Source organism: Eublepharis macularius, chromosome 3 (genome assembly GCF_028583425.1).
Source record: "Eublepharis macularius isolate TG4126 chromosome 3, MPM_Emac_v1.0, whole genome shotgun sequence".
Lineage (NCBI taxonomy): Eukaryota > Metazoa > Chordata > Lepidosauria > Squamata > Eublepharidae > Eublepharis > Eublepharis macularius.
In genome coordinates this window covers 64,951,068-64,969,670 of record NC_072792.1, presented here as the reverse complement: position 1 = coordinate 64,969,670, position 18,603 = coordinate 64,951,068, and the positions used below count along the sequence as shown (strand labels likewise).

Below are 18,603 nucleotides of genomic sequence, written 5' to 3'. Positions count from 1 at the left end.
TAAAGGTATGCTTACCTTTTTCTCAGACAAATCATGGTCTAGCTCATCCTCAGAATCCTCTTCACTTTGCTGCTGAAGTTGCTGCTGCTGCATGTCCTTCATTTTGATCAGGAGTTCTGCTTTGGGTGCTGATGTGCTGTAGTAAGTGGAATTGGTCGTCAGGGGGATGGCCACAGGCAGAGTCTGCTCCTCTTTCCTAAGAGAATTTTTTTAGAGAAAACACAGCCACATTCAATTACGTTTGTGACACCTGTCTACACTGTAGTAGTTAACAGCATTTGTAACAAGTCTGCTCTGAAATACTGTTTGCAGCCAGTAAATTGTAGGCTTGGAAGAAACGTGCTTAACTATGGAGACTTTGCAAGCCCTGGTGTCTTGAATGAAACAGCTATGCCACTTGGAACTCAGCACGGAGGTGAGCTATTAAAAGACTCTACCCAAATGTCCACTTAAAAGTGCTGGTTTTGCTTCTTAATTGTTATTCTGTCAGTAAGTTGATCACCACATGCTATCCTTGATTATAAAGGTGTCAGGCAAAAGGCAATGCTTAGGCTTTGGGGGGAGCTTTCATCAGCTTTGACTATATAATCCCATAAACACACCTGTGAGTGAAAATATAGTTGCTTGTGTTTCATTATCCACAGAGTGAAGGCTTACAAGCTCTTATTACTGAAGTCAACCTTCACTCAATCTCTGGAAAAGCCATTAGACTGAAATGTTAAAAACTGATATGGAAGACATATAATAAAAGCAAAAGTACTATCAATTATTTGATGCTACCACACCTGTGGTATTAACGTTTGCTACATGCCTATTGAGATAAGGTGAGTTTCTCCCGCTTTTCCTCAAAAGGCATGTGTGTAAAATAGCCCCAAATGGCAGGCCAAGAGTTGCTACTGTCCAAGAAAAGATTGAATCATATTCAGCAAAACCATTACAACCAATATCAGATAAACGACTATGTTGCCTGGTCACACCACCTTAACAAAGCCATTCACCAGTGGATGAAGCATGAGGTGAGCAAGGAGACACCTCCTCTCTTTCTAGAAAACGTAAGATATCCAGAAATACCTACTTAAAAATTAATTTCAAGGTTTGGTTAGAATCCCATGCCCCCATGGGCCATTGTTTAAACAGGAAATGTCTGGGCAACATAGCTGCATCTTGATTTCTCATAAATTCTAATACAGTGTTTCTAAATTCAAGTAGTGTTCTCATCTAACTCTTCTAAAAAGATTAATATAAAAATTGTTTCCAAGTGAATCTCATCACATTGCTACAATCAAAATACTGGACAAACTGAAATACATGGTTGTTGTGGGTTTTCCGGGCTGTATTGCCGTGGTCTTGGCACTGTAGTTCCTGATGTTCCGCCAGCAGCTGTGGCTGGCATCTTCAGAGGTGTAGCACCAAAAGAGAGTTCTCTCTTTTGGTGCTACACCTCTGAAGATGCCAGCCACAGCTGCTGGCGAAACGTCAGGAACTACAATGCCAAGACCACGGCAATACAGCCCGGAAAACCCACAACAACCATTGTTCTCCGGCCGTGAAAGCCTTCGACAATACATCAAACTGAAATACACTTTCCCTACATACTCCCTTACTTCATGTAGGGGAGTGAGGGCACGCTTGCAATCTCCACTCATAATGATGAGCATACCCTAACTCTGAACATCCTCTTGAAGTCAGAACACTCAAATAAAACATACCATTGACTGCATAGAACACAGCATTGATTCCTGGATTTTATTTAAGAGATCAACCATAACCATAATTTGGGCATACGTACTTTACAGCATATGCCTAATTTGACAAGCAAGGAAAACAGGCAGGCAGAGCAGGCCTGTTTATGCAAGCAATCAAGGAATGTATTGCCATCCAGCAGAGTATGTGAATATAACAAAAATTCCCAGTAATTATAATTGTTTATTATTTTTGTTATATTTTAAAGAAAGATTTCACACAGGCTTTTAAATTTGCTGATGGAATATCAACTTAATAGATAGTTATTACCAGATGCGTTATTTCCTATATTTTCATATGACAAAACAACCATGTGAATTGGCCAAGAGGTTCTCAATAAGGACAGTGGTGACATGACTTTTTTTCCTCACATAGCTGACCATGGAGTTTTCTATCTGCGTGAAACTCAGAGCAAAATTTCATCATGTGAAAAAGTTTTCATACATAAAAAGTGTTCTGAGTCATCTCTGTCTCTGTGAGTCACTGACAAACAAGCTAGTGCATACTGTTGATTTATTTTGTAACTAAATAACAATACAAAGAACATTAATTTGAACATATTAAGATACATTTAAATAAATGTGTGTTTTGGTAAAATAAAACTACTGATGAAGAATCCATGGAGTTGAACATTTTTCACTCTCCTGAGCAGTAGAAAAAGCTACCAGTTCTCTTTGGACTTGCTATTCCTCAGGAAACATAACTGCCACACTTGAACACTTTCAAAATCATGTCCTACTTGCTTGAATGACTATATCTACACTTCGGTTAGGGCTAAGGGCCAGCTGTACAGATCCCACATTACTGTTAAGAAAGTGTTTTTGGAGTTGAAGTCACAAACATGAGTGCATGATAAATCTTTCATTAAAACTGAGTGTCCACATGCATTCTTCAGAGAAGAGGTCAAGCTCTTATCAGTTTCAGTGAAAGAAAGAAGCCAACTGCCATAAAAAGTTCCTCATGTAACTGCTGTCACTAACACACTAACTTCTATGTCATACTGACAGACTGTTCCACATTGATCTACGATTTTTATACATATGCCTCCAAAAGAAAAGGGTAGCACCATCAGGGGTGAGGTACATTGTTCAGTGTATGCCACAATAATGAATGAGTACCAAGACGTCACTATTTCCAGATACATAGGTTCCAATCACTTTTTCAAAGTACCCAATCCTCAGAACATAGAATCCAGAACGTAACAAATGAAATGACTCAATTACTTGTGTGCAGCATCTCATCATCATGCTTTTATGAGTGAAGTTAATATTTCAAGAGCAAAATCCATGTAACTTTGGATGGATCTACGAACATCTGGTTTTGTTTTCTGTTCTCTATACATTCTCTCCTATGCAACTTATAGTTAAACTGAATCACTACTTTAACCTCCATGAACGTTGAGTTACAAAAATGTGTTTTGCTTTTTCTGAGATAGCTTGCAAATATTTTCCAAGGTAATAACTTTGCATATTGTCTAAGTTTCTGATTTGGTTGAATAGTACTCTTTTTCATTTATGACTGTGTGTGTTCTAGACTTTTTTTTTAAAGAAAAATTCAAAGACGACAGATGGCTTATAGTAAATGGAACTTCCATGTTCAGGAAGAGTATCTTTCTCAACAGCAGATGCTGGGCAAAGAGCCCTTCATGCCTAAGGTTAGGTTTTCTGGAGACATGTGGCTGGACACTTAGAAATATTGTGTGGGACTGGATTCACAGGCTATCCGATGTTCTTTTACTACAAGATCTCTTCAACAGAAAAAGTTGAACATAAATAGATTTGTGCATGGGAGGGACAAAATAAGGGGGATTACCACTGGTTTGCAGGAAAGAACTCTCTACTTACTTGTCTTCAGTGGCTTTTGGTGAAGGAACTTTTAAAAGAAGCTTCCTGCGTTGTTGAGCTTCTTCCAAGAGATGTTCATCTTTAGGAAAGATTCCCACCATCAGGTCCATTGTTGTTCTGATTTTCACATTAGGATCCAAAATATCTGCTAATGATTTATCCTTGCCCACAATCTCTCTGGCTAACTCCTCTGACTTCCAGTCATCGATTGTCTTTTCTTTGGCCCTCACATAGCTAACTGCATGGGCAGGAACATCACTGTCCTTCAAGTTGGTCCCAAGCCCTTCAGTAGGCTGCAAATAAGGCAATCTGGTTTTTTTCTCCGGCTCTGATTCCACACTCTGCCTTGTATAAGCACAGAAACGTGAGTAGGACTGTTCAGAAGTGCTGAGTGTCTTTAGCTGATCTTTTTCCAACCCACTTGGCAAAGCAGGAGGATCTATTGTGCTTGCTAGATTCTGCCTGCTTTCCTTCTCCGCATGGCTCTCGGAATGTACTATCTTGATAGGAACCATTTTTACCATTGTGTTGTTATCCATCACTCTTTCGATTCTTGAGGGGAAAAAACAACAATTACTACATGAGTGCAAATATTACATTAGATGTTTATGGAAGAAAAGCAACTCAATTTGTCCAAGTCCAGCAAATGAGAATTTGAAGGAACTCTTTCCAAAACTGGAAGCTTTCAGTCATAGTCTTAATGGGATGTAAGGACAGAGGACAATATGGGAGCATTATGACAAACTACATTATGCCAGTTACAAATAGAGGTTTGACATGGTGTCTGCGTGCAACCTATCTCTTTACTCAGAATCAACCACACTTTGTTCAAAGGGACTTATATCCAAATAACAAGATTTGTGATGCAAAAGTTAACCTTTGATAAGTTACAGCCACCTTTGCTTAACAGAGGTGCATTCCTGTCATGTATAACAAAAACTGAAATGCAGTGCAGATCAAGATGGGTAGCCGTGTTAGTTTGTCTGTAGCATTAGAAAAGAGCGAGAGTTCAGTAGCACCTATAAGTCTAACAACATTTGTGGTAGGGTATGAGCTTTCGTGAGCCACAGCTCACTTCAAATACATACCCTATCACAAAAGCTCACACCCTACCACAAATTTTGTTAGTCTTATAGGTGCAACTGGACCCTTGTCTTTTCTACTGAAATACAATGTAGTACATTTACTTTCTTACATTGATAGATTGGAGTATCTAATATAAATAGGCCACAGTTGCCTACTTGCTTATATGTTACAATGAATGCCCGACATACATCAACAACATGTGAAAACTAACAGCCCTAAACAAATCTGTGAATGTCTAAGAACTCAGAAATGTGCCACTGAAGGCTGACAGTCATCTAAATGATCACTCACATTTGTTGATTTATAACTGAAAAATAAGAAAGTTAATTTGGCTCACAAAATCCACTTAGAATGCTAATGTTTACTAGGATACTCCCTGTACCATATAAATGTGGCTTACTTCTATTTTGTGTTTTATTTCTTTAATGCATTTACATGGTATAAAAAGCCAGGAATGGAAAAATACGTTTTCTAGTACTTCTGGAAAACTGAAAACATGCTTTGTTGCAAGCCTTCTCTATATCTTTTCCCGCACAGAAAACCCCAGCTGAAAAAAAAAATCAGTGGATCTGCCTGGCTGTCTGTCTTTCGGAGCACACTGGCACAAGTCCACTGATTTTATTGGCATTCTGCTGACACAGGCGTGCCTAATGTCATAGAACTTGCGTGCCACAGAGTCCAGTTATGCAGCACGCATGTTGCAACATGAAGTGGATTCAGTGAAATCAATGATGGGAAAGCTGCTAAGAGGGCCTCCAGAAATTCCAGTGTCTGGCATATTGGCACACATTTCCCTCATCAAATTGCACTCAGCCTGGGAAGCAGTTTGGAGACTGAATCAGGGTATTTTGACTGTGGACCAAGCTACAAGTGACGAATGACACTTGAACGGCAAGTGGATTGAGTGGAGCGCAAGTGAACAGGGAGAAATACACTTGCCATTCAAGTGTCATTTGTCACTTGTAGCTTCGCCCTGTGTATGCAGAACTCTGGGAGAAATTAATGAAGTATGGGACCAGAATCAATGAAAAAGCCTTGAGTGGAAAAGACCCTAGTCTGAGTCCTATAAGACAACAAATATTATGTACCTTTACATGCCTGTGTATCCTACATGTATATCATTATATATAACATAATGTAAAATTAGCAACATTTCATTAGCATAAACTGAGAATTGTACAACTGAATTTGTATCATGGGAAACTGAAAATGAGAGCCAGTTTGGTGTAGTAGTTAAGAGCATGGGACTCTAATGTGGAGAACCAGGTTTGATTTCCCACTCCTCCACTTGGAAGCCAGCTGGGTGACATTGTGCCAGCCACAGCTTCTAGGAGCTCTCTCAGCCCTACTCACCTCACAGGGTGATTATTGTTGTGGGAATAATAATGACATACTTTGTAAACTGCTCTGAGTGGGCGTTAAGTTGTCCTAAAGGGCAGTATATAAATCAAATGTTATTATTATCTGGGAACAGAAATGTAATAGTCTGGTGGCTTGGACACATTCAAATATTTGGATAATTGTATATTTGCCATTGGATAAATAAGAGCTCTGTTCTAGTGTTTTAAGTAACACTTAGCTATCTATACATGGGAAAGGAACACAACTAATTCTAACTTGAGATTAGTAAGATTTGAATCCAGTAGCACCTTAAAGACTAATGTAATTTTCAAGCTATAAGCTTTTGAAAGACCAACTCCTTTTATCAGATGATACACATTTTTAACTAAGAGATAAAAGCACTACAACAAAATAAGAGGGCAAAATATGTACAAAAAGAAACAAAAAGGTTCAAACATAATATCTACACAGGAGAAAAAATTCTTTGGGGGTGTTTGGTTTAATTTCATCATGTATTACCCTTGCACTCATAGAAGATGGTTTTCCACTATAAGGGAACACAAAGTTCTGCTATGTTTCTGCTTTAACATGTTTCTAAGATTAACTGTAAAACAAAAGCATAAAAGAAAGTATTTCCCAGTGCAGCTGGCATAATGATGATTATTTCTATCTGGCATCCACAATTATAATGTCAAAAGAAGAGTTTAATCAAAACTACCAATAGAAGCCTCAGAAATACATCCTATGATTCAATATAAATATAGATACACAATTGCATACGAACATAAAACTATGTATTTATATGCATACTGAAGCACATCATTTTGTTTGCCATTTTCTATATAATTTCCAATTATACATTCTTTTTGAGACACATTGACCAACATTTTATACAGTATTCCAAATGCAATCACATCACAGATTCATTTAAAGGCATTGTAACTGCTATAATTTTATCGTCAATCCTTTTTCTAATAATCCCATACATATTTTTCACTGTCATTACAGAGATGATGATTTTGGAGTTATCCTGAGACCTCTTGTCTAGTCACTGCCAATCTAGATAGTCAATTTACATGAAAAGATAGGATTTTTAAAATCTTAATTTGGATCACTCTGGACTTACGCATACTGAACTTAATTTGCTATGTTGTTACCTGTTCACAATTGTTTTTAGAACTCTTTGGATACTGCTTGGATTTTGATCATTCTGAATAAATTAGTGTCATCTATAAACTTGTCTATCTGAACTACTCACCTTCGCGACCAGAGGATTTCAGAGCAAATTAAATAGCACTGATCCTAATACTTACTATTGGGATATCCCAATGCTTTACTCCTTCCATTGTAAAAACTGTTTATTTACACCTACCCTCTACTTTCTTTTCTTTGACAAGTTATTGATCTAAAATATAACCCATCCATGACCACTAAGTTGGAAAGAACTCTGTCAAACAGCTATTTAAAAACTGAGGAAATTATGCTGAAGGCTTTGATTAAAAAAAAACCCTAAATTGTTTAAAAGAAACAACAACTAAGTGGTTCAGAATTTACAGTCAGACAAATGATGTTCTTCTGTAATGAGAAGGATTAAAAGAATCTTATCTTCACATATAACTGATGATCTAACTATATAAAACATTCACCTTGAGGATCCTGTTTGGGTGGAAAGGCAGCATACAAATGTTTTAAATAAATAAATTTTAAAGTGGAATTCCAGCATTCATTTTTAGTTCTGTTTCACGCAAAAGCTAATTTTCAACTATTGCTTTTTAATAAAATATAGGAAGAAATGAGCAAGAACTTTTATGGACTCATGGAACTGGCTGGATCCATCACTGTTACCAAATTCCTTATTGTAGAGGAGTAAAAAAATGAGACTAGCCTATGAAATGTGCCCCACCATTTCTAAATCACACCGGAAAATATATTAGACAGACTGGTGGGTGGGGGAAGATCATTAATCTAGCTTTAGAAATGCGAAGACCTGGGAGAAAACTTTGGGAAAAACTTTTTCTGGAGGTTTTTTGAGGGGAATTTAGGGGGGCACTGGGGAAAAAAAGCTCCTATGAAACATTCTCTCTTTTTGAGTGAGATAAAGCTTGTCTTAAAAGCATGGAACGTATAGCATGAAACAGTCTTAGGAAAAATTGACGACATTTGAGAAATTTTGGGGAACACTGAAAAAAACTCTTTTTGGTTGTTTTTGGAATCAGTGAAATGAAAAGTAAGCAACTTTTACTCAAAATGTGCAGTATGAAAAATTATAAGTAAGTCTGTCTGCAGCATTAGATATTAATTCTTAAGTACACTGCATATGAAAAAATGAAATCCTGCCCTCAAGTCGTAGTTGACTTATGGCGACCCCAGGCAGGGTTTTCATGGCAAGAGACTAACAGAGGTGGTTTGCCATTGCCTGCCTCTGCAACCCTGGTCTTCATTGATATGTTGTGATCGAAATAACCCAGGCAAGACTGATCTCTCAGAACCTAAGCAGTGTTGGCCTTGGTTAGAAACTGGATGGGTGACTACCAAAGAAGTCCAGGATTGTTACGCAGAGGCAGGCAGTGGTAAATCACCTCTGTTAGTATCTTGCCTTGAGAAATCCAGCAGAGGTCACCAAAAACTGGCTACGACTTGACAGCACTTTCAACCACCATACTGCACATACCACATTTTCAAGAATACATTTTTGTTTCAATGTTTGGCAACAATTAATATGCTATATGATGTTTAACTTGGTATCTAAATATGCTGGTTGTCATACCTATTTTGACTATTTGAGAGTGTTTCTATCCAAATAATATAAATAATATATATTCTTTTGTTTACTATAGAATTGGTTTTCTTCCTTCAACTCTTTTCTAAGATGGCAAAAATTAAGATCCATGTAGTATGGTAGCATAATGTGCAACAGTTTGCAACTCTTTCTCATGTATTAGGTATACTTGCAATTTTACTGACAGAAAATGAAGACATTTATATTTTTAAATTTAAAAAATGCCAAATAATACACTTTCATATACTGACTAGGTTATAAATGATGCATTTTATGTTAAATCAGTAAAAGGAGTTTTGGTTTGATTTCAGTTTTCCGCCCAATATATTTCCCCTTATGTCTTTGGAATTTTACTTCTCTACTTAATATAGAAAAAGGTTAGTGATTTGAATAATGCTACAATACCTTGTGGGATTCTCATCCTGGACAGCTACGGGAGGTTTGTCAGTTAACTTCTGTGGAGCAAACTGTGGAGAAGGGGACCTTGACGTCTCCATTCCAGGTTTTTGTAGGTAGCGAAATGCTGAAGATAGTACAGGTTCAGATTTGAGATGTGTTTTTTCTTCTAAGTGCTGACAAACTTTCTCTATGGATACCAGCTGTGGAGCCTCTGGCAGCTCAGTGCTTGCTAATTTTCCAGAAACCTTCGCTGTGTGAGGAGAGAAGTAATCAGCAACCACACTGGAAGAAATGGGAGGCACTGACTGAACTGACTGACTGGCTGCTGTCAGTAAAGACTCTGAGGAGGCAGAAAGTGATGCTGAAGAATTGTCCTGCTGTCTGTGTTTATTATCTCGCTTCGGTGGGGGAGGCCTTTGAGGTAGAGGACCATGTTTCTTATTCAGAAGCCCCTGTTCCGCTTGTAGGCTCTCCTCTCCTTTGACTTGTGATTGACATAAGTGGTTTTCATCTGTTATTTGTAGCTCAGAAACAGTCAGAGGCAGCACACTGTACTCTTTGCTTTTTTCGCTCACATTTTCCTGGGAATATCTGTAGTCGCTGGGCAATGTCCCAGATCTACTTCGGCTTCCCTGAGGTAAACCAGAGAGCCTGCTTGATGCCTTCCACTTATTCCCTACACCATAATCTGGCTGAGATGCTGGTCCTCCAGGATGGCCTTCTGGGTATCCTATATCAAGTGGCCTAGAAAAAGAAGGAAAATCACTACATCATTAGGAAACTCTGAGACTGATAATACTGTATATCCAACTAGTGTGAGCAGCATCAAGTACTCACCCAATAGCAACAGGAAAGATGCCTTGTATGTCTCATGAAATGTGATTAAATTAAAACAGTATCAATAGATTAAGATTATACAGTGCTATATACTGTGACATTACATTTAATTAAGTAAGGTAGTACGCAACAAATAAAAACAGTGTTATTGGCCTGCATCCTCTGGCTAAAGAGCCTCCCTTCCCCCAATTTAAAGTGGCTCTTCCATTGTAGGAACAGCTACATAAATTGAATGACAGCTTCATAGGTTGAAGGAACTTCATGCAGCCTGAGGTAGGACACCACCCTATGACTCTTGTGTGCAAATTAAGAGTGGACTGATTGAACTGAGTTCTTTACAAACTCACTCTATGTAATTATAAACATTACCAAAATATGCACAGATAATTCACACAAATTATCCCTTTGTCTTTCCTTAAGCACTACATAATATCACTTAATATATATTTATTTAGATGTAGATAACAAGATTAGGTTTAATTTTGAGGTGCAAGACAGCTACAGTGTAATATCAATAAACATCCAGATTTTTGTGCAGTCAAGACGAATGGATAGATGAGGTTAGATGAAAAGAAGATATTTTGCAGGAAAAAAGGCAAGATACGGCAACATTTAGGACTGACGCTTCTTTTACCCTGAACTGAATACTACTAACCAAGAGATCAAAGCTGATCCAGCAACTCCAGGGTGCACTCTGGGCTCTAATGCATACATCAGAGGAGGAAGTTCTGTAACCGCAGGAAGTGGCCAACCCATGACAGAACATTTTGCTACACTGAAGCAAATGTGCCAGCCCCCATGGGTTATTAGATGGCAGTGCTCATGCTAGCCATGCGCTTACCTTCATTTCCCCCTACTCCAAGTATATCCTTCAGAAATTCCTTTTTCGAATAAATGTGCAGGAAACAGATCACACAAACTTTCCTATGAAAGTAATTCTATCGCAAACCATAAGCAGGGGTTATGTGCACATTTTGTACTTAAAACAAACATTAAATAACATACATAAATTCCATAGCACAAAAGGTAATTCTGTGAACTGAATGAATTCTGCAAATTTTCATAGTGGTCTGATTTTGCATAATTTATTCAGGGCTTGCTAATGATAGAGAGAAGCAAGAAACTATCAGCTAAGAACCACTAGAAACCTCAGATAGTCACACTCTAGCTCCTGAATTTCTGCTAATAACATTCAAGCATATTGCACACATTCAAGCATATTGCAAATGTAATGGCAGGAACTCTTAAAGATGAAAGCTATGCCCTATATGGTGTTTTGTATTGCCCTAAAACTGCACTGCACAGTACAGCCCAACCATGGATCAAACTGCACTCTTTAGGCAAAACTTCTGCAACTAGCATCACTTTTTAGAAAACAAATTAGCAGCTTGGCACCTGTTTGAAGACTTTAGGGATGAGTTGCTGTTGGGAAGGGGGATTAGACCATTTCATCTCATTCCTTTTCCATTGTTTATATAGCCCCTTTAAAGCTAAAGTTAGCTATTCAGGCAAAAGAGACCAGTTAAAATGCCCAACATCATGGCACCTCTACATGCCCACGTGGGCTCTGTCACTGTACTCAGGAGCATTAGAAAGGCAGCGTTCCCCATCACAGGGATGGAATCTACATGTGTACAAGTACACAAAGGTGTGCAAAGTAGGGAAGGGGCCTAGTACTCTTGTTTCTGCCCTCTCTGTACCCATCTTGGTCTAGTACACAATATCACACGGACACGGCTTATTAAAGAAACAGTAGATGTTTAAAAGGACTTCTGGATAAGCTGATATGAAATAAATGTAGTACTATCAGCTGAAGTGGAATCCTAACTTAACAGAGCTAGAAAGAAACAGGAGAGGGAGGAGGGCCGAGATGGATGTGTAATTTTAAAAGTTGAAGGAAGGGATTTGAGGACTTAAATATATTCAAGGACTAGTAGAATTATTTGTGAGTTTTTCATCTTTTCATTAAAAATATCAATATTTAGTACATTTTCAAAGTATGTAAAAAACCAACATAGAAATTATTCCTTTAAAAAATAATTCCAGAAGAAAGAAGACGCAACACACAATATGGTCAAATGGTATATTCGTAAGAAAAGAATTAAAAGCAAGTAGAAGTACCTCTGAGACTCAGAAAGAAGGCAGGTTTGCTCTCTGCTTAGAGGAGGCTGGAGAGACACCGTGAACTTAGAAAAAAAGCTGAAATGGAAAAGCAAGAGTCATAGAAATTCTGCTTGATCCTCAATTACTGATGGGGCAAATGTCATAGACTAGACACTTTTTAAAACTAACTTCATTTGATGAATGAAGCAGAGATGTTAAAATCCTAGCTCCAAGCATGCCACAATTTATATTCTGGTCAAAGTCAAGGACGCTATCACGCCAATTAAATCTGCCAACTATTAATAAGATACACATTATATGTATACAGAACTCAATGTATAATCTGATAGCACCCTGACTGAAATGGTGTTGTAACTATTACTGTGATAAGGGAATTAGCACCAAGAACACGTGGATAAGCGAGCACTTACCAAGAACAAGATGGGAGGAAGAAAAAGGAGGGAATGAAGGACAGGATGAAGGAAATTAATTTGAAGCTTCCCATTCACTGGTCTCTCCTGTTGTTTCTTCACTCTTCTCCTGGTGGCTCCCTTTCACTTTCTCCATCCATTGCATTTGGGCTGGGCAGCAAAAAGTGCCCCAACCATTTGAACCGTTTCCGCAGCAGGAAATCTGACTGGAATGACTCATCACAGTGAGCTAGGTGCCAGGCAACAGGGTGCCGAACAGGTTGCTATGCTTTCCAAAAACTCTCTGGAAGCAGCACCTTCCTCCCTAGTAGGCAATAGTTCCGAGAAACTGTCCGCGAATGCTGGGGAATCAGAACTTGAAAGGCTTGTTCTTCCCTCTCCAAGATCCTTTATTCTGCTAGGGTGGGAAGAGTTCCTTCAGTGGAAAATATTTATGAAAGGAAAGCATTTTCTCTACCTACCTGACCCCTTACAGTTTGAACAGACAGGCCCTCGATCCCCTTACAAGATTTTGGAAACCCTTTTAGGATGCTTTGGGCCTTTGAGGGAGGACTCATTGGGCCCAAACCTGACAGCAACCACTGGGTGACTTGCTACCACATTACTTCCATGGCTCACTCAAGCCTGGCATGAAAGATAGTGTGGTGTACTAATCAGAGTTTCTGACTAAGAACTGGAGACCCATGTTCAAACCCCCACGCTGCCATGGAAACTCACTGGGTGCCCTTTGGCCAGTTACATACTCCCAGCCTAAGCTACCTCACAGGGTTGTTGAGGATAAAATGGAAGAGTGGAGAATTATGTCATTTATTTTGAGTCCCCACTGTGGAGAAAGCTGAGGTATAAATGAAGCAATGAAGTAAAGCTGAGGTAATAAATATCGCTGAAAATGGGACACAGATAAAAGATAAGTTGGTTGGTGAATGAGGAAAGAGGCAAGCAGGGAAAGGGGAGAAGATATGACGGTTGCCAGGAGAAGAGAAAGAGGACATAGTGTAGGGAAAGGGATATGTGGAAAGTGAGGTGCCATTGTGGGTGTCACCAAACAACTGGGCCCAGCAGCTGGCACCACACAATGCATCAGTTTTCCCAGGGAGAGGCTGCCAGGGGTAGAGAAGAATGGAAAATGGAAAACGAGGCAGATAAAGGTAGGCTGGCTGGTGGCTGAGAAGGAGACAGGAAAAAGAGACTATGAGAACTTTCAGGGAAGGGAAAAAGAAAATAGAGGGAAAGTAGAAAATTTGCTGCTTGCTCACAAGTGCTTGCAGAACCCCTACTTAGATCCATCTATTACATGAGTAATTTTCATCAGTCTTAAGAGTTAGGTTGGATGAAATTAATCAGTTTAAATATTGCACTATATAGGTCGGACTGTACAGTATATATTTCAGGTTTTGGGGTCCTGTGAGCAGACAGCTCTCATGGCCCTTCTGCCGATCACCATCCCTACTCAAGATTACCTTGCATCTCCTCCCACCTGACTGAGCATCCGTCCCCCACTCACAAGCCCTTCCCACTGCATATGCTCACAGCTCTCTTCACCATGTCCTTTCCCTAACAGCACTGGGCTGGTGTGTTCAGTTAGTAGAGTTGTGGTGCAGCTGTCAGGAGAGCTGCCACTCTGCATCACCTGCATGCACTTCCCCATCAATACTGGGAGGTGGAAGCATTGCTGGTTGAGCACTTGCAAATGAATGGGCAGGGGGCAGGGGAGCACATGGGTGGGGGGAAAGTGCAGAGGTGGGTGGGGGGAATTAATGACAGTGGGCAGTGCCAGCAATTCTGTGCCCTGACACTGCTTCATCTCATGGTATGCTGACTCCAGCCCTTTTCTTTCATGTCTGCTGAAATGAATGTATAATTTTGTTTAACTTCAGATGGTTACACCATTTATCCATCAAAGTATCTTACCTTTAACACAGAGAGTGGTATTCCTTCAGCCTAAGGAGACTTCCCTGAACTTAAATCACTTATGTTGAAAGGAAGACTTCTTCAGTTGCAGAAAGGCTTCAAACTTTACTTAGTGGACTGGCAAGATACAGACCATGCTTTTTTCATGCAGTCTCTCTCAAAAACTTGCCACTAGCAAATATAAAACCATATTCTCCTAAGACTTTTCTTGAGCAGGATGCTGAACCAAAGTTTCTTTTGCCCCATGGAAATGAATGAAACTCCTTGTGGCGCAACCAATCTGGTGCATGCCGAGTGGCCTTTCGCAGAAGTCAGAAGAGCCCTCACTCTCCTGGCTTTTCATAAACTATGCAAAATCGAACTATTCAAAAAGGGTTTTTACTCAAATGGGAGGGCTGTATTGTAGGGATGGAGTCTCAGATGCTTTGCTAGTGAGATAGGGACCATAGACTTCATAACTATATTGCCTTACATATTATCTGCTGCTTTAAATATGTACTCCTATGTACCACCACTGCTCCATATTGTCTAATATTAGTCCTAGAATTGAGTATGTTCTGCTTCAGTATTTTTTCTACTCTGTATTGGATTCTTGCTATTACTATGTCTTTTAAACTTGTATCTATTTACCCTATGGCATTGTTTATGGAAATGTTCTTGATACTGTACTGAAATGTACTTGATACTGATTGTACTAATCTCATACTGTGTAATCCGCCTTGACTCTAAGTGAGAAAGGGGGACCATAAATGGCATACATACATACATACATACATACATACATACATACATACATACATACATACATACATACATACATACATACATACATAAGTGAGTTTCCCACTCCGCATGCACCTCCTCCATCCCACCACAGTCTATTACATCCTCAATCATGAACAGACCCACACGGCACTCAGCAGTGGGAAATCAGTGAAATCAGTGGGGGAAATCAACAAAAACGGAACTCTCTTTCCTACTGAGCAGCATCTTCCATCAGTATAAAATATAAAACTGATGTCTCAGAAGTCTAATTGTATTGGTTTTTCAGGTAGCGTGAAAGCAGCACCTCAGTAGGCAAGGCACCCTTCCCCATTGTTATCAACAGCTGTAGATGCTGTTTTAACAGAAAGACATCATTTTCAGAACTAAAACCCACATATCTATCCACTCAGATAGGGCATTTTTATCCTGCCCTCCTTCTAAGGAATTCTGGGTGGTGCATATAGTTTAACCGTCCCCATTTTATTATCACAACAACCCTGTGAAGTAAGTGAGGCTGAGATAGAAGAAACTGCCCAAGGACACCCAGTGAAAAAAAAGAGTGGGATTACTAGCCTCAGCAGGTGTCACAATGCCAAGCTAATACTGCAGGTAATATGGGCTGGTTTAACAAGATGCTGGGCCATACAAAGTCACATGGGCAAGTTAGCAGGTAGTGTCATATTTAATCCAAGTCTCCATCTCACTGTGGTGTAATGGAACACTGGAACTGGCTATTATTATACATTAGCTCCTGGCAGGGAAAAAATGTGTCTCAGAGTTTCTTTGGTTGGTTACATTAAAGACTGCCAAACATTAGTTTGCATGAGCAAAGGGTCTTGGAATTTTTTGGTAGCATCCTGTACATACTATCTTGAGGTATTCTCATGCCTACATGATCTCCACATCCTGTTGCATCAAAGGACTAACAGTATCATACTACTGTTCATTCACCAATCACATCCTGGTTTTAGCAGAAGTGAGGCCAAATCTCTTAATGAATCTCTTGCTTTCAAGCTTGCTGAACCAATCCATAACTGGGCAAACAGAAAACTGCATTGCAAACAAGCTTGCTCTTCAACTGCCCATGTTATGTCTACATTTTAAAATGCAGTGTGAGTGGGACATTGAAGAAAATAACAAAAGTGGGACTGGTGAGAATTTCTTTTCTATTGTAATGAATTAGTTTTAAAAGTTGTTAAAAAGCAACAGTATACATTTCTTTAAAAGACCTGAAGACAAACAGATTCTAAGAATTTCTGATGCACATTCAGATGTGTGCTCATGCAAGGAAAATGGGAACAGGGAATCTGAGAAACATTTCAAACAATTGAAAACGGAAATATTTGGGAGCTGAATTTGGCATGCAAATTTGAGAAGGGCCTGTAAAGCAGCCAAAAGTACAAAGTGTACTTTCAACAATGCATGCTTGAACAAGTGCTTCCCTCTCACCATCTCAAATACAATCTTGTTAAACAGCCTTCAATCACAAAAACAAATGCAATAATGTTACAATTCGGATAGTTTAGGTATCCTCTGCTTGGTAGCAGAAGGATATATATTCAGGAGAATTCGTAGTACCAAATTCCTTCAACAAAAACCTGATTACACTGATACACAAGATGGTTATTAGGAAATATGGCTGAATTTGACACTGAAGGTGTTTACATTCCAGGTGGTGATTTCTCATGCAACACATGCCAGTCATATTACCCCTGAAGAGACTGGATCTTACTGTTCAGAAAGGAGAAAAGAAAGCAAGCTTCAAGCACCAGAAGAACCCAGAGGCAAAACCTGTAAAGTGTTACAGCAGTGTTAAGTACCACAAAGTCCACTTTGAGGCCAGCTATTTGACTTTGTAGAATAAAGTCATGCATTAAATATAGTTCAGAAAGGTTTATTTTGAGGTCACATCCCCCCCAAAAGCCAATTCCCACAAAAGAACATCCAGTTCTACATATATTTTAAACAAGAGACTGCCTTATTGTAATGAGAAAATAAAATACAGACTTGGAGGAATGCTGCAATTTCATCTATCGTTACTATGACAACTGAATGTATCATAAATGATCGTGTTTTAGTGGCATTACTATTTCTTGTATATATTTGAACAACAGTACTTTAACTGCTTTCATCCTACATACAAATTTGCCCTAAATACAAAGCCACCTGTATTTTGATGTGCAGTAAATTCTGAGTCGCTCTCTAGGGCAGGCAGGCTTTTCCTTGCAAGTAAAGCTGGAACTATATGTTATGGCTCTGCATCTTCTTCTTTCAGTAAAGTGCTGTAATGCAAAACATGTGATCTAACACCATCAAATAGTGAGTTTCACTATTTGCTTGCTACTGCTGGGTGCTGGAAAACTTTTGACAGTTTCATGACACACATTTTGCTAAGGACAACTTCAGAGATGCAGGATTTACCTTTAGTTCTGAAGTGTCTTCCTGAAAATGTCCACTGCCTTTCTGCTAACTCACACATCCAACCAAAACCAAACAGCAGAATTCATATTGCTTTCATTTAAGCTTCTTCCCATACTTCCAGTACTGGAAAAACACATTTTGGTACATGGCTTAGAAACTGTGGCACACCCTTATTTGTACTGTTGTAAAATACAACTTCAAAGATGCTTTGAAAGATGCTATACAGTTGTGTCCCATGCAGTAACAGACAGCCTTTATATGCCTGCATCTATATTGTGCATTGTTTTCTCGCCTGTCCCCTTCTCCCATTTTATTTCATTGCTGGGAAAGCTCGTCAGAATTCCATCTGGCACCAACTCTTTTCTTTTTAATATTATTGTTTGGTCACAACTACAGGCTCAACCTATTTCATTTATTTGTGTTAATTATTTCTAATAATAGGTAGACAAAGTTAAACTATTTAATGTTTCATATTGAGTAGTGATAACTTATTTTTCGGGGCCCAGTTTTCAAAACTTTTTTGTGTTTCCTCTGGTGTTCCCTCACTGACTCCTCCTTCTTGCCCTCTGTTTCAGGTGCCATATCTGTATCTTTACATATGTATCTTAGTTTTAGTCTTTTTTTAAAAAAATTATTTAGTTAATATAATTGAATAACAGTTAACATTTCAACTTTCAAACAATGTAAAACAAATCAACAAACCAACATAATACATGTAATTCTCAGGTATTAGAACAATGTCTGAACATTAACTTAGGGCAACCAAAAAAAAGATAAATGTTTAGGAGGATGTATATCATTGATAATTAGAAATTCAAAGAACGGAAACCATTTAGTTACAAAGTTAGATTCTTTTGAATGGAGTTGTGATTGACTAGTAAGGTTCGCAATTTTTTCTTGGATAAAGAAATCCCATAACTTAATTAACCAATTCTCAATAGAG

The 18,603-nt window shown here is 38.8% G+C and overlaps 1 protein-coding gene across 3 annotated transcripts in view; it reads right to left on the bottom strand.

Moving 5' to 3' along the window:
• SHROOM2 (shroom family member 2) overlaps positions 1-18,603 on the bottom strand; it is a 168,981-nt gene that overhangs the window by 14,276 nt on the left and 136,102 nt on the right. For 2 of the 3 annotated variants that reach the window (XM_054973653.1, XM_054973652.1), the window contains 3 exons: positions 9,199-9,936; positions 3,588-4,139; positions 16-196 (listed from right to left, as the gene is read on the bottom strand). In XM_054973653.1, coding sequence (XP_054829628.1) covers positions 16-196; positions 3,588-4,139; positions 9,199-9,936 — 1,471 coding nt within the window. Of the gene's footprint in view, positions 1-15; positions 197-3,587; positions 4,140-9,198; positions 9,937-12,150; positions 12,229-18,603 lie in introns of all 3 variants that reach the window. The other variant, XM_054973651.1, reaches the window with a different exon arrangement.